The sequence below is a fragment of the Medicago sativa genome, chromosome 2, assembly GCF_051527215.1.
Source record: "Medicago sativa cultivar Bolivia chromosome 2, Bolivia_mono, whole genome shotgun sequence".
Lineage (NCBI taxonomy): Eukaryota > Viridiplantae > Streptophyta > Magnoliopsida > Fabales > Fabaceae > Medicago > Medicago sativa.
The window spans coordinates 16261642-16286534 of NC_140750.1; the positions used below are offsets into that span (position 1 = coordinate 16261642).

At 30.3% G+C, this 24893-nt stretch overlaps 1 protein-coding gene and 1 long non-coding RNA gene across 2 annotated transcripts; one reads left to right on the plus strand and one right to left on the minus strand.

Moving 5' to 3' along the window:
* The first annotated feature begins 5664 nt into the window (after positions 1–5664).
* On the plus strand, positions 5665–8756 carry LOC146944983 (peroxidase E5-like). The gene is made up of 4 exons (XM_085743366.1): positions 5665–5929; positions 6628–6819; positions 6975–7140; positions 8094–8756. The coding sequence occupies exons 1-4, from the start codon at positions 5708–5710 to the stop codon at positions 8579–8581; spliced, it is 1068 nt and encodes a 355-aa protein (XP_085599492.1). The 5' UTR covers positions 5665–5707; the 3' UTR covers positions 8582–8756.
* A 15256-nt stretch (positions 8757–24012) lies between these two features.
* On the minus strand, positions 24013–24806 carry LOC146944984 (uncharacterized). Its single transcript, XR_015026200.1, has 2 exons — positions 24541–24806; positions 24013–24375 (listed from the first exon to the last, which is right to left on the minus strand). It is a non-coding gene; the product is annotated as an uncharacterized LOC146944984 (long non-coding RNA).
* Between the last annotated feature and the right edge of the window lie 87 nt (positions 24807–24893).

The following is a 24893-nucleotide window of genomic DNA, read 5'->3' on the forward strand; positions in this document are numbered from 1 at the left end:
TAACTTTGGTTTTGAACCCTCAAGGCATATGACTGTGAAAACTTACTTATGTGGCGCGTTGAATAGAAAAATATATCTATATATAAGAAAAAATATATTTGATAGAAAACATTACATTGATCAGATAATTTTCATTTAATATCTTTAAATATTTAACAATATTAACAATGCAATTATTTTTTACGTAGTTACCGTAAGATTATGCAACTCATTCAAAAGTACGGGTCGTTTACTATGTTATTTAAGAAAACATCCTACGGAAATCAACAGCAAATAGTAGTACTAATTTAATTCATAAAAAACCCGGAAGGTGCTACTTCTCAATCCCGTTTAGGGTGAGCCTTAATGTCTCTGCTTGCTTTTTTTTTCTTAATTAATTTTTGTTAATTTTTTTTTGTTGTTGTAATTTTAATTTTTGTTTTGTTTTTAATTTGGTAAATCATATTGGACTGGGGAACTAAGATAGTCCAATAAGTAGTAGATTGCTCTTGAGGCATTATGTCATTGCTCAATTTAGCAACTACCATTGGTTGAACGGCGGTAAGTGTTGTTCGTCACAAAACAATAGTTAACTATCGTTCATCACTTTTTAGATCGGTCAAATCACTTTTTAATTAAATTGGTTCAACGGATTAAAAAAGTCATCTAAACAATAATTAACTGACATTGGAGATATTTTTGCCAGTTGCGAGTGCCTAAGAGCAAACCATGAATGCTTAAAGAGCAATTTTCCAATAGGTATTAGCAGGAAAAGACGTTGAGAAACTCACTGTGTTAGTAATCGGGCAGGCCCACTACTCGTTGCAAAATAACTGTTCATTTTAAGAGTTTTGTTTGTCTTTGTAGAAAATTTTAAAAAACTTTTTTGTTTACAACTTTTAGTTATTCTATCAATCAATTAATTGATCAAACATTTCTCCGAACTCTTTTCAAATTCAAGAAGGGAAGGAATTAGAAGCGCTGATTGACTATCTAATATTAATTTTTCTCTAAATTCTTTTCAAATTCATGTTATGGAAATTCTTCTTAATGGAATTTCAACTCTTATTTTTTATGATTATTCTGAGACTTGCATGTCTAGGAATACTTGTGCAACCTTGTAGTTCTCTTTATTTTTGGGCTTTGGCCCTCTTTTTCTAAAAATAAAAAATTAGACCAAACATTTTTCTCATAATAACCAAAGAAAAAAAAAGACCTAACTTTTTTATTAGGTTACAAAATATTTTTAATTTATTTGGTTAGAGTAAATAATGATAATAAAATAAAACATTGAATGAGCTTGCCGACATAACTTTCAACGAACATAGTTTAATCTCACTCGAAATTGTTGTAACGTGATAATTAGCATTATCGTTATTTCATTCTCTATTTGTCTTTTTCTTTAAAAAGTACGTTGAATGAGTTGTCAGATATATAAAAGAAACTCACATCACCATAACAACTTTCATTAATTTTTCATACATCCTTCTTGCTTAAAAAAAGTCGTCTAGCTATAGAATTTTTTGATTAATCAAAGACTTCAAAGGTTTTTCTTTTGTTTAGGGCAAAAGACTTCCAAGGTTTATTGAGGGTAGAACGTGTGTTATGGATAAGGTCATATGATGTGTATGTGTATGCAGTGTGCTGATCTTAGAGGAAGGTATTCGATTAACATATTCAGCCCTATTCCGATGCCTAGGAATATCCATTGATTCCTAGATCATCCATTATTATGTAGTGTTAAGATTCCTAGATTGTCAATTATTATGTAGTGTTAAACCTTTTGTCAAGTTTATCTTCCATCTCTTTATTACAATTGCTACATAAATCTTTCATCTCTTTGTCAATAATTTAAAATGTATCTAAATTTCTAAAAATGGAAACTAAAAACATTTCTAAAAATGGAAACTAAAAACATTTTTGAAAAGTATTATTTCTTTTAATTTAAAATTTTCTTTTTTTGATTTTTTTAACCAGTGCCTCAGGGGCACCGATTAACATTACCCTATATTTTATATTAGCAAAAAAGAAAGAATTATATATTTTATTTGTTAAAATGATTGAATTGGATAAATTGAAGAGATTGATAAACTAAATTAAATAATTGGATTCAAGTGGTTAACTAGCTCTACCAAAAGACAAATTATTCATGAGAACTGAATTTAATTTTTCGGTGAAACAATTCTTAGTCGGACTTTACTTTTAAACTCTAAATTATTAAAACCTTCTAAAAAACGGAGGATTAAAACAAAAAAGATAGATCCATAAACTTCTACTTAAGGTAACAATATTTTTTATAAACAAAATATTATTACAAATGTAAGCAATGTTGAATAAATTAATAATAAATAGTATTGACCAAAGCGAGAGAACCAATGCTAAAAATAAAAAAAAAAATAGAGGGTGGAAGAATAAAAATTATCTACTCACACAATATTTTTTTTGAAAGGATCGACTAACACACAATTTGAAAATCACACGCAACTAGTATATATATATAGTATGATAATTTAATGCAAGACGTACCATTAGAATATACTCCCTCCGGTCCTATTTATAAGAGAAAGTTGAGTCAACAAAAGTTCATGCATCTAGACTGAATTTTTAACCAGATATATTCATTTTTGTTTACCCAAATTTCTCTTATAAATTGGATCGGAGGGAGTAACAACAACTCTTCCCCGCTCATAAAAAAGAAGCTTCCTCTGATCTAAATTTGATATTATCATCAACAATACTAATAAAACTCTGCAAGATTAAGATACTCTTAAAGAAAACAACATAATAAGATATTCCCACTATTCCTTAAAAAAAGATATTCCCACTACAAACGTAAATGCCGGGAAGACTATTAAGACATTGACCATTTATTTGGCAATATAACAATACATAAATTTTCCTCTAAAAAAAAACATAAATTTTAATACGAGATTGATATATAGACCTTTGCGTGCAAGAAAAAAATAGACATGCGTCCAATTATTTTAAGAAGTCAAAAGTAATTATATTAACAATAAATGTTTTTTTTTAATAAACAAATGGTGTCCCGACACTTTTTATTGTCCTTTTATATAAGATTCGTTCTTCCCGTTCAATTCCGACGCTTAAGGATCAAACCAGACTTTGATACCAAATTAATATAGATTGAACCTAACTCCACCTAAAAACCATATACTCTGATACAAAATAGATTTGGATGCTCCGGGATAAATTTCGATAGTACCATGTTCAAGGCCGGGACCCGTTATATATAAGAATGGTATAGTGTTGATGAACAAAAGAAAAACAATGATGTAAAGAATCTAGATAATTTTTTTATTTTTTTGAGTTGAGAGTTGTTTTTCATTCCATTTTCACATTCTAAAACAAATGGATCACCAACCTAAGTTCTAAGTTAGAGTCTTAAACTCTCTAAGTCACAAGTTCTTAAGAAAATGGGCATTCACCTTACAAGATCACTCATTTAAGTACAAAGTGATTTGATTTTACTCAATTGTTCATCAGATTAAGCCCTACCATATGCTCAACTATAAACCTACATCTCTACTACATCTTTCGTTAACGCAAGCATGAATCAAGGGTCAATTTTTGTAACTTTGTAATGGGACCATGGTTTAGGATTGCAAGGTGATATATATCAAACAAGATAATGGTTTTTTTCAAAGGGTTGAATTATAAATAAGTTTATTTTTCTTTCTTTTTCAATCAATTAACAATCATTTAAAGTATAAATCAAGCAACCTAATTAATTTTGTGCAGTCCACTTGAGCATTTGTATATATTTTTCTAAGCAACTTTTAAGAGGAATTGACCTTGTGAAGGAAACCTTAATTTCCCCGGGTTGTTTAATTTTACTGCTCTTGACTCTTTTTTCTTCATCTTTTTCTTTCTTTCATGTTTAAGATGATTTTTCCTCTATGCTTGGCTGCCTCAATTTAAACTCTAAAGATACCCAAAATGATGAATTTCAAACAAAAAACGAGGCAAGGAAGTCTTTTGTTTTTAGGGTTAATTTAGTAAACGGTCCCTATAAATATTCATAATTTTGTTTTTAGTCCCTACAAAATAAAATCACACTTTTTAGTCCCTATAAAATTTTTCATCAACATTTTTAGTCCCTAAAAAATTTTCCATCAGCATTTTTAGTCTCTATAAAATTTTTCCATCAGCATTTTTAGTCCCTAAAATGCTTAAGAAAAATGTCACGGGGGGCGGAACTAGTGGAAAAGAACAATTCAAAAGGTCAAAATTCTAGAATGCTTCAATTTCAAGACAACATGCTTCACTTCACGAGTAGAAATAAGCTTTAAAAAGGCAACAAGTAAAGTTCTAGAGGAACATGAATCTTTGAGAAATTTCACTCAAAACAAGGAAAAAAGGCACACAAAAAATGCATTGAGCAAGCCCTTGTATTGGCCCAAATTCTCACATTTATAGGGTTATATTCAATGAGAAAAAGTGACTAGAAAATATGCTAATTATTTAAACCTAGAGTTCATTTACCACAGTGATTTTATTGCTCTTTACCCACGATTGCACAAGAATCATAGTTCTAAGTTGTAGATGTGAAAACAAAATTGTTCAAGCAAGGAATAATTTGATTGTTTTATTCAAATAAAGCAGAACTCGATGAAGCATAAATTAAAGAAGAACACGATGAAGTATCCCCATAAATTTTAAAAAATATTAGTGGAAAACACCGTGGGTTACCTTCTATGAAGCGCTTGTTTAAGGTCTTTAACTTGACCTTTCCTTTCTCCCACAACTTAGGGTGAATGAAAGATCCAACTTGCTTTACTCTTCAGTAGATTTCACAACTTACCAAGAAAGTCATCATCTCCATAGTTCCACAGCTCTATATTATTAACAATTATAGCAATGGTAACCTCACTCAGAATTTTCACAAACTCGGACTGGAATACCTTGCGGATCTTGAATGGTCCATATCATCTTGATGTAGAGTTACCTTGATAATGTTTTACACTTGAAGGATAAACCATTAAAATATTACTCTCTTTGTTTACCACTTCTTCCTCTTATCTCGTAATGTAAGATTTTCATTCAACGAATTGTCATACACACCGACAACTTTCCCAACCTCATCATGAATTTCACCTTCGATTTGGTTTCGATCCAAACCATCTTGGGATGATAATTCTCACTTTCCTCAACAACATGATCAATCATCTCAACCTTGCATCAAGAATCCTTCACACCTAGACTTTTCATAGGGTAGTCAAATTAAATTCAATTTTTTTTTCCCCTCTTCTACCTTCTCATTAGTTGGTTGGGTTCTTGCGCTCTTTTTTTCATTTCATCACTCTCAAGGTTCCTCTAATTGTTTTTAACTTTTTAAGAAATTTGTTGTTTCAATTTAGAGGGCACGAAAAAATATATACATGTAACATGTTATAGGGTTGGAATTCAGATAACTAATTAAGCGACGACAGTTTTTACTTGCCAGTAACATCAACTTAAATTGGTATATACACTATATATAATAATGTGATTTTTATATTATTTTTTAAAGACTTGACATAGTTTTTAGAAAAATGATTATAAATTTACAAGTGTGTCTTAGTTATTGATGTACATACTTATCATATGTCATTCATGGCAACCACAAGCAACCTATAGTCATGTTATGTCCCTATAAATAAGGCACATCCTCTTCCTAATCAAAGCACAGAAACTTCAAATACAATTCTAATATCATTTAGGGGTAACAATGAACTCATTTCGTGTCATTGTAACAGCTTTGTGCTGTGTAGTGGTTGTGTTTGGAGGACTACCCTTCTCCTCAAATGCACAACTTGATCCATATTTTTACACCAAAACTTGTCCCAAATTGCATTTTATAGCGTTTAAAGTCTTACGGAAAGTTGCTAACAAGGATCCCCGAATGCCTGCCAGTCTCATTAGGCTTCATTTTCATGATTGTTTCGTTCAAGTATGTTTCTATATTATATATGCTGTGCTCTAGTATTTATCATTTACCCCTCAAGTTATGTATTTGTTAGCATATTTTGAAAAATACTTTATGGTCCACATCTGAAAAATAAAGACAACTAAAAGTGCATAAGTATTTTTGTCAAAAAAATAAAAAATGCATACGTAAACGTAACCATAAAAGGAGTTGATTGAATTCGAATTATCGGCAATACATTTCTTATGCATGTACTTCCTTGTTATTATTTTTTGGCTCTTAAAAAATAACACTAACTAACAATATACGTAGGGTTGGTCTAAAGGTAAGACTACGTACTGAAACCTTTGTTCTAGGTCCTTTCTTGTTAATTTAATAATTGTCATATTTGCCAAAAATTAATAGTGTCATTGCTAGTTAATTTTCAACATAATTTTAATGGATTATATTTTATTTTACTATCTAACTGATAATATTCTCAAGTTATTATTTTTCACTAGGTATTTATGATAATGAAAATTAGTCAATGGTTTAAATGTTTAATTTAGTAAAAATTTTATTCTCTTTCTTTTATTTATAATACCTTCTCTCTAATTTAAGTGAAATGACATAATATGACAATATTTTATGATCATATGTGAATAATACCTTCTGTAGTTTTTGTCTTTTGGAGATAGAGCACTAAATAACTTGATGATATTATCTATGATTGATTGATACAGGGTTGTGATGCATCAGTTTTGTTGAATAACACTGCTACTATTGTGAGTGAACAAGATGCTTTTCCAAATATTAACTCCTTAAGAGGATTAGATGTTATCAATCAAATTAAGACTAAAGTGGAAAAAGCTTGTCCTAATAGAGTTTCTTGTGCTGATATTCTTACACTTGCGGCTGGAATATCTTCTGTTCTGGTACATATTTTTAGTTTCAAGTATTTTCCTATACAAATATACCTTTTTTTTTAGTACAATACATATATACATTTTATTTTAATTAGTTAAGAATATTATTACTTCTTTTATTCATTGTATGATCTTAAAACAATACAATCGATCTATTTCCACAGACTGGGGGTCCAGGTTGGGAGGTTCCACTAGGAAGAAGGGATAGTCTAACAGCAAATCAATCCCTTGCCAATCAAAATCTTCCAGGTCCCAACTTCAGTCTAGATCGACTTAAATCTGCCTTTGCTGCTCAGGGACTTAACACGGTTGACCTAGTAGCACTCTCAGGTATATATATACATGCACCATTTTCTAATATAAATTTTTTATCCAACAATGATATTTAGATAATATGACACGATTTCTTTTCATAATCAAGATTTCGAATTTGAATATGATCATTACCATATTATTATTAAAACTTAAAATTGTTGAGGAGAGTTGTCACCACTTTAGACTTGATGAGTTTTTTTTTTTTTTTTTTTTTTTTTATAAAAAAACAGTTGATTTAGAAAATTAATTTTAAAATCAGTTGACTTTTGAATAACTTAACCAATAAAAAAGATAAATGGCATACATCAAGATCATTGCTTAATAAGTTGACAAGGACAAAAAATAATTCTCTAATTAACCGTAGATTCATAGGGAAATGAAACCCCCAGAAGTGACCGAAAGAGAAGTAAATTTTAGTCAAAAATTGTTTGACCTATGATTCGAACTCGTATTTTTTTTTAAAAAAAAATTCGTAATTAGAGTTCATAAACCAGTAAAGCTCAATCATTTGATTATAAACACTTTCTCGTAAAAAAGTTATGTTACCACGTCTTTAAATATAAAATCTCATCTCCAACCATTTCTCTCACGCTGTTTTGGCCATAATTTAAATCATTTGTTTACTTTTTTTCTCTCTCTTTTGTGCTGTTTTTTTTTTCTTTTCATTTATGAGCCAATTAACTATTGGATTAGAGAAGGGGAGGGGGCTGCACAAAAAACGCATGAGAGGATCCTTAACTATTTATCATAAATAATTAGGGCACAAGTTAGCATGACCCAAATAATTAATAAATTTGCAAATTTAAAATACTATGTTTAATACAAAAGACAATAAAAATCGAAAGAGAGTGTCTTATATTTAGTACCAGAGGTATTAATCTTTGTCCCTAGACCGACATTTGCAACACACATACAAATATATAAAAGCACACGATGGTGTATGATTTACAAAACTGCTTCAATTTCAGGTGCTCATACATTTGGGAGAGCACGTTGCCTTTTCATCGTTGATCGATTATACAACTTCAACAATACTGGCAAACCCGATCCAACTCTTGATACAACATACTTAAAACAGTTGCGAAACCAATGCCCTCAGAATGGAACTGGAAATAACCGTGTCAATTTCGACCCAACGACTCCTGATACATTGGACAAAAACTTCTACAACAATCTTCAAGGTAAAAAGGGTTTGCTTCAAAGTGACCAAGAATTGTTCTCAACACCGGGTGCAGATACCATTAGCATTGTCAACAGCTTTGCAAATAGCCAAAATGTTTTCTTCCAGAACTTTATAAATTCAATGATTAAAATGGGTAATATTGATGTGCTTACTGGAAAGAAAGGAGAAATTAGAAAACAATGCAATTTTATTAACAAGAAATCTTTTGAATCGGATCTTGCCACTGTGGCCTCTACAGAATCAATGGAAGGGGATATGGTTAGTTCAATCTAAATGAATGTGGGTTACTTTAGTTGAAATGTGGTGATTGGAATTCACTAATAAAGAAAAGTGCTAGCTAGCTGGGCACGTTTGTGTCATGAGCTACACTGTATGTTACATGCTTTATGTGTAAGATAACCTTCTTTCAATGTAATTTTCATTATTATATCCTTTATTTCTGCCACAAGCTTTGCTGTGTTTTTTTCTTTTTAAACAACAAAGAGGCAATTATTATAACAAAGATGAATAAGTACAAGTATACTAGATGAACATTTAGAAATGAAGTAACCCTGCCAAAAAAAAGATGCCCTAGCTACGCTCATATTCCCCCTGAAGGCAAAATACCAAAAAATTCAAGCAAAACCCCTTGCAAACAACTAAAACCCCTAAACCAAAGAGCTTACCATAATCAATTTCTGATGAAAATAGTTAATTAACACTAGATGTAAACCCGCGTGTTGCGTGAGTCAATAACTAAATTATTTTGTATTCAGTTATTCATAAAGACATTGTGATTCTTCTTCAATATTTGACGTAGGACGCCTTTATAAAAGAAAAAGAGGTCAATATATTTTTTACCAAAATATTAGAGGTCAACATATACTTGGATCTTAAATTATTTTGGATTTATTTTGTAAATTGCCAGGAAAATAGTACAATAAGTATGTCATTGAAGAAAATATGGTATTATTAGATTTTGTTTTTCTCTTTTTTCAGAGATAGATGTTTCCTTGTTCGGGCTATACTTTGAGAAGAAGAAAAAAATAGAACAACAACAAAATTTTGAACATTGGCACTTATGCGAGGGCTTGGTCCTGGAGATTGTCACCACCAAGTAGTTTGGACGACCATGTCCATTTTCATCCAGCTTCAGCATTCAATTTTGTGTCATTTTATTCAGTTTACAAGTCTATTTACAAAAAGTTTCTCTAAATCTAGTTGAAAAACTGAAGTAAAATGTTATCAATAATCAATTGTTAAGACCAAAGAATAAAGGGCACTCACTTAATAAAATACATTGTATCTTAGTTTGTGTTGGCATCCCATTAAGGGAAAAAAAAGGGCAACACTCATAAATGTAGTGCCCATTTAGGGACAAACACCTAAAATGGGAAGGAGAAGATTGCAAGTGCATGTTCGAAGTTTAAGTTAAATAGGCTCAATTGATCGATATATAGTAATAGAAGTCAACTAGAGTGACTTCTAAAAGCCAACACCCTAGTCCATAAAATGAAAATTTCACAAAGGCAGTGACAAACCTGATAGTAAATAACCTTGTGATGGAAAAAAAATTGTTATACACAACTAATTAATAGATTATTTAGGGCTGGTTAAATAGTATATAGGGAGGGGGGTATATAATTGTACTTGTGTTAAGAGTCTATTAGACCCTCTATTTCTTGCTACCTGGTAATTGAGTCTAGTTACTACAAATGTTTAATATTACGATGAATTAATACGGTATTAGTACCAATCCTAAACTAAGAAAATATATAATTTCAATGAGCCTTAAGACTCAACAAAAAGAAAGAAAGAAAGAAAGAAAGAAAGAAAGAAAAGGAACAAGTAGCTACTGTCAAATTGAGTATGTGCAGATTATTTCAACAACTTCATTATCAATAGAAAGCAAAACTATTTTTAACAATATTTTTGGTAGTACTGTCAAAGAAGCAATATCTTTTGAAGTCTAACTTTATAGATCAGTCTGCCACCTATTATGTTATCAGTATAAAAAAGTTGAAATAGCCTTGTTGATACCATATTTTGTCCTCCTTAATTCTTAGAAGATTTATCAAGTATATATTTTTTTTTAATCGGCAAAAAATAAAAAATTAGTATAAGATAGTATAATCTACGTTCTAGTTAAATACATGAGCAATGATTCAAACATGACTTTTACCCACAAACAAGTAGGCATTTACCTACGAACAATGTCTAATTGACAGTAAAATAATTGAATTCTGGACTTTCACCTACGAAAAATGATATTTAGTGATGGATTTTGTCCGTAGGTACATGTTTTTTTCTTCCTTTTTTTTTCCTTCAAATTTTGAGGCCTTTTTATGTTTGAGGCTCTGTGCCAAGGGCTTTAATGCACTTGCACAGGGCTGGCCCTATCTTTGACCCAAAAACATTATAAAAAAAAAAGGAAATTATTCTTAAAGTAAAATAAAATAAAAATGGGACACAATCATAAATACAACAACATGCTTTGTTCAAAAAAATAAATACAACAACATGCTTAGTTTCTCTTTATTTTCATAGTCAAATTTCTTCGGCCAATCAAACCAAGTGTGGTAATATATTTAATGGTGTAAGAATTTTTAGCTAGATATCAGTTAAAATCTCATTAAAAAAAATATATGAATAACAATTTATCTCTTATAGTCTTCCCTATAATAGAGATTTGATGGAAAGAGGTTAAATTTGTGTGGAACTTGGATTGACCCATAGAAGTATATTTGGGATTCTTTTGACTCACTCTCCACTACTTTTTAGGAAACCATGATTTAAAATGACTTTTTGAATGAGAAATGATATTTGTACAACCACTTTCTAACAACTTTTTGACAGTATTCTCTTCTTCCTTTTTCTCTTTCCATTGTTTTTAACCAATGAAAAGAGAGAAAAAAGAAGTTGTCACATAAGTTGTTCCATATGGTTGTTCAAATAACACTACTCCTTTTTGAATATTACACTTAGAGTTTTTCTAGTTACACCCCAAAAAAATCTAGTTACACCCCAAAAAAAATCCAGTTACACCCAAAATCTATTAAAATTAAATCATAATACCGAGAAAACCCTTGTTCATAAAAATAAATTCAAAACCAATTTTTCATCTCTTTGAGAAACTTTTCACCTCTCACAAACATCCATCAAAAGTAACCGATTTTGATAAACAATTCAAGATTGAAGCATAAGGTCTTCTATCAAATATCAATTCAACGTTGCATAGCTTTTTTTTTTTTGAGAGAAACGTTGCATAGCTAATCCATTGTTTATGTGATTTCTATTTTTTATCTTCATTTTTTCTTTTGCGTCTTTCAATCATTTGAAAACACAATTGACATAAATATAGGTATCGTGAACAGGTTTCACTTGTATTTTTTAGGAATTGAATTTCTTGTGGGACCCTTAAAAACCTCTCCAAATCTAATGTTTTAGTTTTTTCAATATCTCACTTTTCTTGAGCCATGGCACCATCAAGAAGAACATTGAAGAGAAAAAACATAAAAACTTTGAAGAGAAATGGCAACAAAAAACAACATGCACCATCTTCTTTAGCGGCCATACAATCACTTCCACAAGACTTGTTAATCGAGGTGGGTGCAACTATAGCCGCTAAATATATATTGTTTGTGAAAATGTTGTTACATATGATTAATCATTAATGAATATATGTTTGAGACACATGTTGATATGTTACATAATATGTATGATATGTAAGTTGCTCACTTTTATATAATGAGATGAGATGACAACTTACTTTCATGAGCGGGCGTGTGCATGTGTGCGTGCTTGTATGTGTGCAAGTGTGTATCTTTATTTTTAATGCATATAGGCTTAACTATAAAACTTGTGCAAGAAACTAATTATAAGTTGTTTTAATACAACTTCAAGTGAAATAAAATAAAAATGGGACACAATCATAAATACAACAACATGCTTTGTTCAAAAAAAATAAATACAACAACATGCTTAGTTTCTCTTTATTTTCATAGTCAAGTTTCTTCGGCCAATCAAACCAAGTGTGGTAATATATTTAATGGTGTAAGAATTTTTAGCTAGATATCAGTTAAAATCTCCTTAAAAAAAATATATGAATAACAATTTATCTCTTGTAGTCTTCCCTATAATAGAGATTTGATGGAAAGAGGTTAAATTTGTGTGGAACTTGGATTGACCCATAGAAGTATATTTGGGATTCTTTTGACTCACTCTCCACTACCTTTTAGGAAACCATGATTTTAATCGACTCACAAGAGCCACTCATCCATGAGACAACATATTAAGAAACCATGATTTTAATTGACTCACAAGAGCCACTCATCCATGAGACAACATATTTACAATTGATAATTGACATGTCTCTTTAAGTGAGTAAGTGAACACAAAATGTAGTCGGTAACAATCTGTTTGTTTTTTCTTTATTGCTTTTCACTAGATTAGTGAGTAAGTTTGGTCATGAATTAATTTTTACCTTAGGTCGTGTGTTTAATATTTTTGTTTGCGCCTAACTTTCTCTTCTTAAATTCCCATCTCTTTTCATTATTGTTTACTGATGTGCAAAACAAAACAAAAGAGAACCAATATAAGCCAGACATATATGTAAATGTCATTAAATTCTTCTTTCAAATAAAGAATAATAGAGGTTAGATGCATCATGTGTTACAACATGTCACTTAGAGCTAATTACTAGATGGAGAACCTGAAAATTAATTTTATAATTTTCTACTAATATTAAACTTTTATTTACAAAATTAATAATATTAGTTAATGACCAACGTTAACCGTAATGTATTCCACCAACTATGCTATACTATATGCAAGAAATTAAAAGGATATCTATCTATCTACTCAATACATATCCCATCCCAATTTATATTTAGTATAAAAGTGAGATAGGTTTACATTTTTATTTCTCAATCTTCTTCACGTAAATTCTTTCATATGACAATCATGCTTTTTGTTTTCTGCTATTTCTTTGTTCAGAATGATGGAATATAATTTTCAAAAAGTAGTGGAGAGTCTTTTTAACACACAAAAAAATAAATATAACTCCCCTCCCTAAAAATAAATATATCTAACTCCCCTGTATAATGAATCAAAATCTTCCTCTCCAAGTACACCACCCAAAACAAAAATCTCTCCAAATCTACTGTTTTAGTTTTTTTCAATATCTCACTTTTCATGAGTCATGGCACCATCAAGAAGAACATTGAAGAGAAAAAGCAACAAAAAAACAACATGCACCATCTTCTTTAGCGGCCATACAATCACTTCCAAAAGACTTGTTAATCGAGGTGGGTGAAACTATAGCGGCTAAATATATATTATTTGTGAAAATGTTGTTACATATGATTAATCATTAATGAATATATCATATATGTTTGAGACACATGTTGATATGTTATATAATATGTATGATATGTAAGTTGTTCACTTTTATATAATGAGATGAGATGGCAACTTATTTTTATGAGCGGGTGTGTGGGCGTGTGCGTGTGTGCGTGCATGCGTGCTTGTATGTGTATCATTATTTTTAATGCATATAGCCTTAAATATAAAACTTGTGCAAGACACTAATTATAAGTTGTTTTAATACAACTTAAATTGAAATAAAATATTTTTAAAGAGAACTACAACAAATTTATAACAAAAGTAAGTATACATGTCTCTATCAATTCAAACATGTATTATTAGTATTCAATAACCACAAATAATATGTTTATAAGCTCTTTGAGAAAATTATTTTAATATAGATTTTTTTTTATATATATTCATATTTGGGCCAATATATCAATTATAATAAGATTTTTTTTTTTGAAGGGATAATAAGGGTTGTTTTATTATTATAAGTGTAGCATTTTTTTATTGGAGTATAAGACTAACCTTTTTTTTTTTTTTTTGAGCAAGGAGTATAAGACTAACCTAAAAAATATACTTATTGATTACATTTTTTTTCATTTTAATTGGTGTGTCATTGATTTTACAAAATGAGTATGCATGCTATTTTTGAAGCTATTGTAAATTACAAAGTTTACACTAGGCATATCGCTTCGGTGACTCAAAAATATTAAAAAAACAAAAAAGAAAATTATTCTTAAAGTAAAATAAAAATAAAAATGGGACACCGTCATAAATATAACAACATGCTTAGTTTCTCTTTATTTTCATAGTCCACTTTCTTCCGTAATCAAACCAAGTGTACCAATTGCGCAAATAGTAGATGAATGAATCCGCTAACCATCAAATTATCCATCCACACTTAATGTTCCAATTAGTTTAGTCTTACAACTTAAGGTAAAAATGATAAATTCCCTATAAAACAATTGTCATAAGTTAATTATGCTTTAACTAATAAAAAACCATCCCTATAAAAAATATTAAAATGAACTAATCCAGATTTTTAAGCTCTAGCCGATGCATATGAAAAACATATGTTGAAAGATCTCAATCTTTTAAATGAACTTCATTTATCTTGAGATATAAGATTCATTGTTTGTATATTGAATGCAATAACCTTAGTTTAGAATTAGTTAGCACTATATTTTTTGTTATGAGTTATTAATTTACAAAAAAATGTCTAAATCACTATATTTATGCTCATTAAAGACAAGTTTCCCATGATGGACTTTTTCATCACTATTTGCATCTCTATATGGGCACGGCAACAATGTAAATGTACTACCTCCGTCCCTAATTATAAGACATTTTTGAGGAAAAAAATTCTCTTTTTATAAGACCCTTTCGGTATTTCCAAAGTACATTAATTAATTCTTTACCAACATACAATTATTTATTTTACATCTTTTTCTTCAATCAACTTTAAATGTTATGTTGAAAACATACACCAACCCTCTCTCTTAAAGTATAAAATTGTAAAAACAGTAGTAATTACAAAAAAATTTATTATCACTTTTAATTTTCTTAATTCCCGTTATTTTTTCCAAAACGGCCATATAATTAAGGACAAAGGTAGTATTAAATTTGACTTTTGGATGTGTGTTAATATTATCAAATTGTCCTTTGTTTAAATGTATTAAATTTGACTTTTCATATTCCAAGAGAAAGTTAGTAATATTAATTAAGGGTATGTTTAAGAAAAAAATATTAAATACATCTAGTAATTTAAAAAAGGGTTTACGTTTAGGGACAATTTTTTAGTCAAATAGGTGCTTAGACATAGGGACAGAGGGAGTATTACATATGTTTATTTCCATTGTACGTCGAGACAAACCATGTAATGCTCATCAATTGCCATAAATATTGTTTTCTTTACCCATGTGATTTGATCTCATTTGAGTACATTCCATTTATTGTCACTAAATCTCATTAACGCGTATTGAATGGATTATTCTATTACATATTTCATCCGGTCACATTTATAAGCAAATTTATACTTTTTAGATTCATTTAATAAATGATGTATGTGGTATACAATATAGACTACAGACATCATTTATTGAATGAACCTAAAAAATAACATTTGCTAATAATAGTGACCGGAGGGAGTATGTTTCTTTCAATTGTACCTCGAGACAAATCATGTAATGCTCATCAATTGCCATCACAATTTGGTTGCTAGCAATTACATATTGGTTCCCCATTTTCCTTTCTTAATACAAATTTCATTCATTTGTCATGAATCCTTTTTAATTTCTTGCCTTTTCGGTCAATGTCATGAAGCACTTGATTTCTTTAACTACTCCAAATCAATGATGTTTAAATAATTCTCCCTTGCCTTCCCAATTTAACAAATGTCCTCCCCTCTAAGCTCTACAGTGCTACACATTTGTGGAAAACAAAAGTTCAACACAAACCAAATCTCATGCCTCCATCCTTGCTCATCCAAGATAATTTTATAAGTCCATTGTAACCTACTATAAGAAATTTGATTTGTAGTGACAGACAAAAACCGTCACTATAGGCCAATATCCGTAGCAAAAGGTCGCGCGAATACATTTACCGACGGCCACAATAGCCGTGCATTATGCTCAACGAATGGCAACGGAATTATGTCTGTTTGTCAATGCTACGTGGTCGTCTCTATATGCTTTAGATCTTTACCCACGGTTTAGAGTGTCACTAAATGTATTATATTTTTTAGATGTAAATCTCATTCAACAATAAATTCTAAAATTAAAATTACCTATAAAATTAGTTTACTCAATAAACATAACAAAATATTAGAATAAAAAATCATTAGGATTTATAATTGGTTATTATATTATAATAAATTTTTAAAATAAATTCTTCAAGTGACCTTAACTAATAATTCATAATAAAATAAAGGGTGTTAACCGGTGTCCCCGGGCAAGGATACCAAAAATGGAAGGTATAAATTGAAAAGGAAATTATTTTGACTTCTAATAGATTGATTACACAATTTACAATGCAATAACTATTATATAACTTCCTTTTTTAGTATCTTTGGCTGGAGTATGGGGGCACCGGTTAGCATTTTCTTAAAATAAATACTTCATAAACGGTAGAGTAAAAATGAAGTTGATAACCTCATGTTAAGTCAATTCAGTAATGAACATTTATGAATAGCTACCTATAGTTTAGTTTAACCAACCTAGTTGGAGAGTCAACCAATAAACCAACAAATACTTAACCTCAAATAAAAAAAAAATATGAAAAAAATGCTTCCTTCCAATCCTGTAATCAGCTGCTCTTGCTGTTTGCAATCCTTCTTTACCATTGATGCCAAAACCTATGTCAGCTTGTTCCATCCTTAGTACTTACATCATTCAAACCACCATCACCAATTGCTAATGTTCTTGACCATTATATGTAAGTTGTTCACTTTTATATAATGAGATGAGATGAGATGGCAACTTATTTTTATGAGCGGGTGTGTGGGCGTGTGCGTGTGTTCGTGCATGCGTGCTTGTATGTGTGTATCATTATTTTTAATGCATATAGCCTTAAATATAAAACTCGTGCAAAACACTAATTATAAGTTGTTTTAATACAACTTAAATTGAAATAAAATATTTCTAAAGAGAACTACAACAAATTTATAACAAAAGTAAGTATACATGTCTCTATCAATTCAAACATGTATTATTAGTATTCAATAACCACAAATAATATGTTTAGAGCATCCACAATGGTGGGTGCTTCATCTATTCAACATCGGAATTAATAAGCACTCTCATTGTGGAGAGAAATTATTTGGTGCTTATAGAGAAGGGTGGCTATATAAGCACCATCTCTCTCTTTAATTTTCGTGGGCCATATATAATAATTTGTACACAAACCAATAATCTTTTTTAAAATACAATGACATTGAGTTATTAATAAGATTTATTTATTAACTTTTTTCTGAGGTGCTGGGTTGGAGAGATTGTGTGCTTATTAAGTAATATCATTGAAAATTAAAAAAATAGATGATATGTACATGCATGGCCCACTTAAGCACCCAATATGGAGTGCTCTATTGCAGATGGTCTTATAAGCTCTTTGAGAAAATTATTTTAATATAGATTTTATATATATATATATATTCATATTTGGGCCAATATATCAATTATAATAAGTTTTTTTTTTTTGAAGGGATAATAAGGGTTGTTTTATTATTATAAGTGTAGCATTTTTTTATTGGAGTATAAGACTAACCTAAAAAATATACTTATTGATTACATTTTTTTTCATTTTAATTGGTGTGTCATTGATTTTACAAAATGAGTATGCATGCGATTTTTGAAGCTATTCTAAATTACAAAGTTTACACTAGGCATATAGCTTCTGTGACTCAAAAATATTAAAAAAACAAGAAAGGAAATTATTCTTAAAGTAAAATAAAAATAAAAACGGGACACCGTCATAAATATAACAACATGCTTAGTTTCTCTTTATTTTCATAGTCCACTTTCTTCCGTAATCCATCCACACTTAATGTTCCAATTAGTTTAGTCTTACAACTTAAGGTAAAAATGATAAATTCCCTATAAAACAATTGTCATAGGTTAATTATGCTTTAACTAATAAAAAACCATCCCTATAGAAAATATTAAAATGAACTAATCCAGATTCTTAAGCTCTAGCCGATGCATATGAAAAACATATGTTGAAAGATCTCAATCTTTTAAATGAACTTCATTTATCTTGAGATATAAGATTCATTGTTTGTATATTGAATGCAATAACCTTAGTTTAGAATTAGTTATCACTATATTTTTTGTTATGAGTTATTAATTTACAAAAAAAATGACTAAATCACTGTTTGAACCTTAGTTATCGAGATAAGACTCATGTTTGTATGTTGAATGTAATAATCTTAGTTTAGAATTATTTAGCACTATATTTTTTGTTGAGTTATGAATTAAAAAAAAATGTCTAAATCACTGTTTGAAAATTAAACTCCTCTCATTTTTATTTGTTGTCTATAATGAATGTCTAATGAACTGAATAATTTAAAAATACTTTTTATGTGAACTTGTGTATGTTGCATGATCTTGGTTCTTTGGTAAACATTCTAAACACAAAATAGGATCTATCGAAAATATTCTCCAAAATTATACTTAACCTTCCGAATATTTTGGAGACCTTGATTTGTGAAAATGTCTTGTGAAAAATGTTTGGAGCAGACAAACTTTTAGAAAATGACTCTAATAAAAAAAATGTGGGTTATTTTTATCTACTTTAAGGCTATGTTTGGATTGATGGAATGTAATGGAGTGGAATGGAATGGAATGGTATTTTGTCACATTCCATTGTTTGGATTTGTAAAATTTTAATGGAGTGGGATGGAACATGATGGAATCCATTCCATCCTATACCACCGCTTCTTCATGTTTTTCATTCCATCGAATTTGGGAGGTATGGAATGGAATGAACTTTCTTCATAATATAATTACATTTTATCCCTCTTTATTATTTATTTCATCACTTTCTATACTTTCTCCTTCTCCTTTGTTCTGCAATTGATTCTTGCATACTGCGTGCTTGCTTTGTTGCGACTTCATTCTTCTTTTACGTTGGTTTTTCTTTCCTGATAGTGAGACAATACAACCATGCAACAAAATTTGAACTATAACAATTACGAGAAAATAGGGGGATAAAGTGTACAAAATAGTTTTATATATCTCATAAGACTTCAACTTTTTGTCCTTATTATTTATATACACAGTTATTTTAATTTGTGAAAAAAAAAGCAATTATTTTAATAGAAGATAATATGTTTTAATTTTATATAATATTTTCAAAAAAAGGTAAAATTGGAATAAAAATGTTATAATTCATTACATTCTGTTAACTTTCCAAACAATGGAATGGTAAATATGTTCCATTACCCAAACAATGGAATAGGTTCTCTATTCCATTCCATTCCGCTCCGTTCCGTTCCATCATATTCTGCTCTGTTCCATCAATCCAAACAGAGCCTAAGGTTGCAGGACTCAAACTATTTTGAGAAAAATAAAGACGCAAGTTGATTTGAAAAAATGTTTCACATAACCTAAATTTTATATGTTTTTCACTGCTAACTATGAGTTGAAATGAGATTTAAGGCATTGAATAATATCGCGAGAAAAATTTGGAAATATTTCGTTTTTTCAAAATGTCAGAAATTTTTTATATGAAATTTTAAAAGAGAAGCTTTGTCGTCACATGAACAACTACTCAACTAGTAAGTTGAACTTTCCAGTTAGGAAGTTTTTCTTAGAGTTTTATATTCATCTAAGATATTGAATTGTCACATAGCATCAGAGTGACATAGAGTCGTACATGTGTTGGGTAGGAGAGTTGTAGAGGTAAGGAAGTTCTCTAACAACATTATGTACTTAAATAAATGCTTTGGATGGTTTGTGTGTTGTGTGTATGATTATTTTTAAATGACAATGCTGAGATGACTTGTGGGTCCACCTGGGATTATATGTGATCAATATGATATAAATATGTTAATTTTACTTTCATATGATTTTGAGTAAATATATAAAATATATATTTATTGTGAAAATGTTGTCACATATGATTAATGAATATATGTTTGAGTGGCATGTTTATATATGTTACATAATATGTATGATATGTAAGTTGTACACTTTTATATAATGAGATGGCAATCGAGTGCTCATGCATTCATGGTGTACGTTGTACAATCTTATTTACACTTAAAACTAAATATTATGTCAGCCGACATAGGCAAACATGCAATTGAACTTTAGGTAAAGAAACCTCCAAACTGATGGAAAGTTAGGAGAATGCTAGGATAAATGATCGACGAAAACTAATTATTCTTTCTTAAGTCTACTATTAGGTATGTCGGTCGTAATTGTCTCAGAATAAGTCAAAACTAAGTCTGACTAGACAATGATGCATACAATCCATTTTCCATCTTTGTAGCATCACTAACTCCAAAGAGAGGTGAGGAAGAGGCACATTCGTGATAAATTCGTAAGCCAAGGAATGTGTCAACGATCATGTTGTGAAAGAGGACACTTGCAGAATGTGGGGAGCTACGACCCCCCCCCCCCCCCCCCCCCAAAGAGGGAAAATCACGCACTACCTGCAAAATTAGCCGAGCAGAGGCGTGACACTGTAGACCAAGTCATTTAATAGGCATATTTTTTGCATATAAATATGCAATTCGCACGTTGTAATTAGACAAATTCAATCAAACAAAATAAAAAGCTTATTTAGTATTTTTATTTCTTTTATCGGTCAAATCTTATCTATTTTTTATGTATTTCGTACTGTACCTAAAAAAATCATAAAAAATTGTACCCAACACTCTTATGGAGAGGATCCTTAGCTAAAAAAAAAAAAACCGTCCCTTAGTTGGGTAGCCCATAACTAAGGAAAAAAATTCCTCCCTCAATATTAATCGCTTGAATAAAATAGAATCAGAGTTGAGGACTTCAACCGAACCTTGGCTAAATTCTTGCTTAATCAACAAATTTGGCACGCCTAGTCGAATAATATGACCTTTACCACTAAAAAATTCAGTTTCCCATATCATGACTACGTTGGACGTATGCACCTAAGGTATGGAAAAAGTATTAGTTTGTATGAATCAAATGTCATCATCAACAACTAGGTCATGCAAACATCGATTGAACAAGCCTTCACAAACATTTGTGGCTCCTCCTTGCATTTATGAGGTACAATCATTTGAAAAACCTAAGACTCCAGGTGTAATTACCACCTCTATTGTTAATGCAGAAATGCAACACAGTCAATCCAAAAATTGGTGCGGTGTGGTAGTGGAGTGCTTAACAGCTGCTATTTTGGTGGCACAACTGCAAATACATTTAATACTAAAATACCCCAAATACTAAAATACCTTAAACATTATCAAAAGGAAAATGCTAGATATCAAGAATGGATTTTCTTGATGAATTCAAGAATGACATGACAAAATAATCACCCTTAGATTTTAATCTTATTTATTAAAGTTTCAAAAAAAAAAAAAAATACATAACACCCACCACTCCATGATTTCCGGCCAGGTTGAGATTTTATTGGCTAACATTAATTTCGGAACAATTTCTTGATAAAATCTTTCTTGATAAATATCATTGCTCTTATCAAAATTCATTAATTAGTCATAAAAGATAGTATACCAGGTTGAACATCAAAACTACATACCAACTGAACAATGTAATTGTATACTTTTTTGAAGGAAAATAAATTGTATACTTATTAATAAAAAATAATAGAGTAAAAAGTTTATTATTATTATTATTATTATTATTATTATTATTATTATTATTATTATTATTATTATTATTATTATTATTATTATTATTATTATTATTATTATTATTATTATTAAAATTACATTACCAATCGTCCATTTATATGTGATGGCTCACAATTTTAACTAACCTGGTTGAGGCGGTCGCTTTGGTCGAGTTAATGTCGTGCCGAACCGCTACACAGTGGTCCGCTTTGACAGCTTTCCACTCCCAATACCCGCAAACACAAGGTAGCACGGGGAACCTAATTTTGTCACTCAACACCGCTATAGCGATCGGCACAACCACTTTTGACAACAGAGATTATAACATCTTTTACTAGACAAAAGTTTGCATGGGGATATATGACATCATCTATTAGGCTATTCGACAACTTGTTGACATTGCTAAACACATGGTTCAAAATGAGGTTCAAATAGCTAAGAAGCTGGAGACTAGAGAAGCCAATTAATGTGACAATTCAATCATCAATATTCCATAAGAGGTACAAGGGAACCAAATTCTAGCCAGCGTTGTTAATCAAAACCAGCCAATTAATTCATTGATAAGACCTTAACAAGATAACCTTCAATGACTAACCTTGCGGAAACCCAATGCAAATAATACTTTCAACCATGATAACCTTCAAGTTGGACATGTGCATAAGACATGAAGGCCACCAGAGGTTGTAGGGTAAATTGACATGCATATTTCAAAATTTATTTCAAAATATAAAAATGGACAGAGGATTATTTATTTAGAGAAGGCACGCCACATGTAAAATTGGATGGAAAACATCACCGTCAATAAGATTTTATGATCTATTCCGGGAAAAAAGTTTAAGATGAAATAGACAACTAACTATTTATATTAAAGCAGTTTTATGACCCCAACACACGTTGGCTCAGTTGGTAAGGAACGGGTCACTTCCTTACAGAAGGTTGTGTGTTCGATTCCCTCTGCCGATGTGAGGGCAGTGTTGGTGGGTGAACTGTAAGTACCTCTATAAGTGCCCTTTGGGTCCGGAGGCGTGCCCTGACCCTGGTGGTGACCGGAGCCGAACCCACCTAAACTTTTTTTCATAAAAAAAAAAAGCAGTTTTATGACAGTTTACTTTCAATATTGTTTTCTATGCCCTTTAGGTCCGGAGGCGTGCCCTGACCCTGGTGGTGACCGGAGCCGAACCCACCTAAACTTTTTTTCATAAAAAAAAAAGCAGTTTTATGACAGTTTACTTTCAATATTGTTTTCTATTTTAATTTTACTACAACTAATAAATATAAGAGAATATTTAATCGAATATACTCTTTAACATTTTCTTTAACAATTTTTTCAAGTTTATCTTCCCATTTTATTACAATTGCCACATGAATCATCCAGCTCATTGTCAATAATTTAAAATGTTTATCTAAGAGTGTTCATATGAGATGACACATATTTCTTCTAACTTAACTAATATACTAGTTCGAATTCAGTCTTAGACATACAACAACGTTAAAACTTTTAAGGAGAGTTTTTATCATTTCGCCAAACTTTAAAATAATTATTATATAAGGTACAAAGTTTTCCCAATAAAAATTTCAAAATAAAAATCATACATGAACTTGTTACGGTTTAAACTCACGTATAAAAAAATATGAAACCGAAATAAATCATTCACATAATCAAGTAGTAATATAGGTGTACACACTAATATTTTAGACTATATTCTCGTTCAAAAAAAAATTTATTTTAGACTATATTTTATTGGTTAGGGAAATACTTGAAGTCTTTTTGGGAGGCTGCTGAATCAAAAAGTAAGCCAAGTTGAATAAATTAATAAGTGTAGAAGAGACAAACGAGAAAAGCCAATGCTAAAATTGAAAAATGAGAGGGGGCAGAAAAATAAAATATCTATCTAGATATAGACTAACACAACTTCGAAATCACACACAAACTATATATAATTTAAGGTGGGGTTTAGCATGGGAAAGGAGAATTGGTTCCCACCATGGGAAAGTTTTTTTTAACAGTTAGATTAAGGAGTAGCACATATTTTATGATGGTCTGTCCACGCCATATATTTTCCACACATCATCTTCAACATGCAAATCTGCAATTCATCCAACATGAGACTGAACCCATAGTGTTGTTCTTAAAAAAAATCCAGAAAACTAAAATTAAAGGACAATCCAAATTCAATCGTCATGTGTTGAAAACTCAAATTAGTAAACCACAAAATCCCTAACAAGCAAAAATAGCTTTCTTCATCAACCCTTTTCTTCTCTTTGAGAAAATCACTTGACGGCTAGTCAAATTCTCAATCCTTCGAATCACAATCTTTCCTCTCCCCATCTTAATTCAACTGGCTAGGGTTCTTCCAATATTTTAGTCTCTTCTTTTGGTATGTCAATGAATCTGAAATATATCAAATTCGTAATAATATGATGAGCTGAAATTTTTAAGAAATTTTCTCATCGATTGGTTGAATACAATGAATTTAATTATTGCATAATCATAGAAATAAAAATAAAATATCAGTCATGCATAAATTAAGAATGAAGAATAATGGAAGAAACTTACTGGAAAATTATTAGGAGAGGGGATGTTGAAACTAAAATGGGAAGAAAATGGTTTGTGGGATTAGTTAAAAGTGGTTTTTGTTGGACTCAAAGTGGTTTATTGTGCTGATTGAACAAGTGATAAGGACACCCTTGATTTTCTTTTTCTTGATTTATTGGTTATTGTGCCATTTGAGATGTTGTTGATGATGATTATGATGATAGCACTCATGTTGTTCTTGTTGTGGTTTCAGGTTGTTGTTCTTCATTGAAAGTGAATGTAAAATTCCAGAACCGTGGGTCAAAGACAATGGTGAAAGGGAAAGAAAAAAGTAATCTAGTGTTGAGAGTGTATGATAATAATGTGTTCTTTAC

Excerpts from the sequence above, each read along its gene's own strand:
- LOC146944983 (XM_085743366.1), top strand. The coding sequence starts at position 5,708 with ATGAACTCATTTCGTGTCATTGTAACAGCTTTGTGCTGTGTAGTGGTT. Across the intron at positions 6,820-6,974 it reads CTGGAATATCTTCTGTTCTG|ACTGGGGGTCCAGGTTGGGA; the intron begins GTACATATTTTT and ends CTATTTCCACAG. Across the intron at positions 7,141-8,093 it reads TGACCTAGTAGCACTCTCAG|GTGCTCATACATTTGGGAGA; the intron begins GTATATATATAC and ends CTTCAATTTCAG.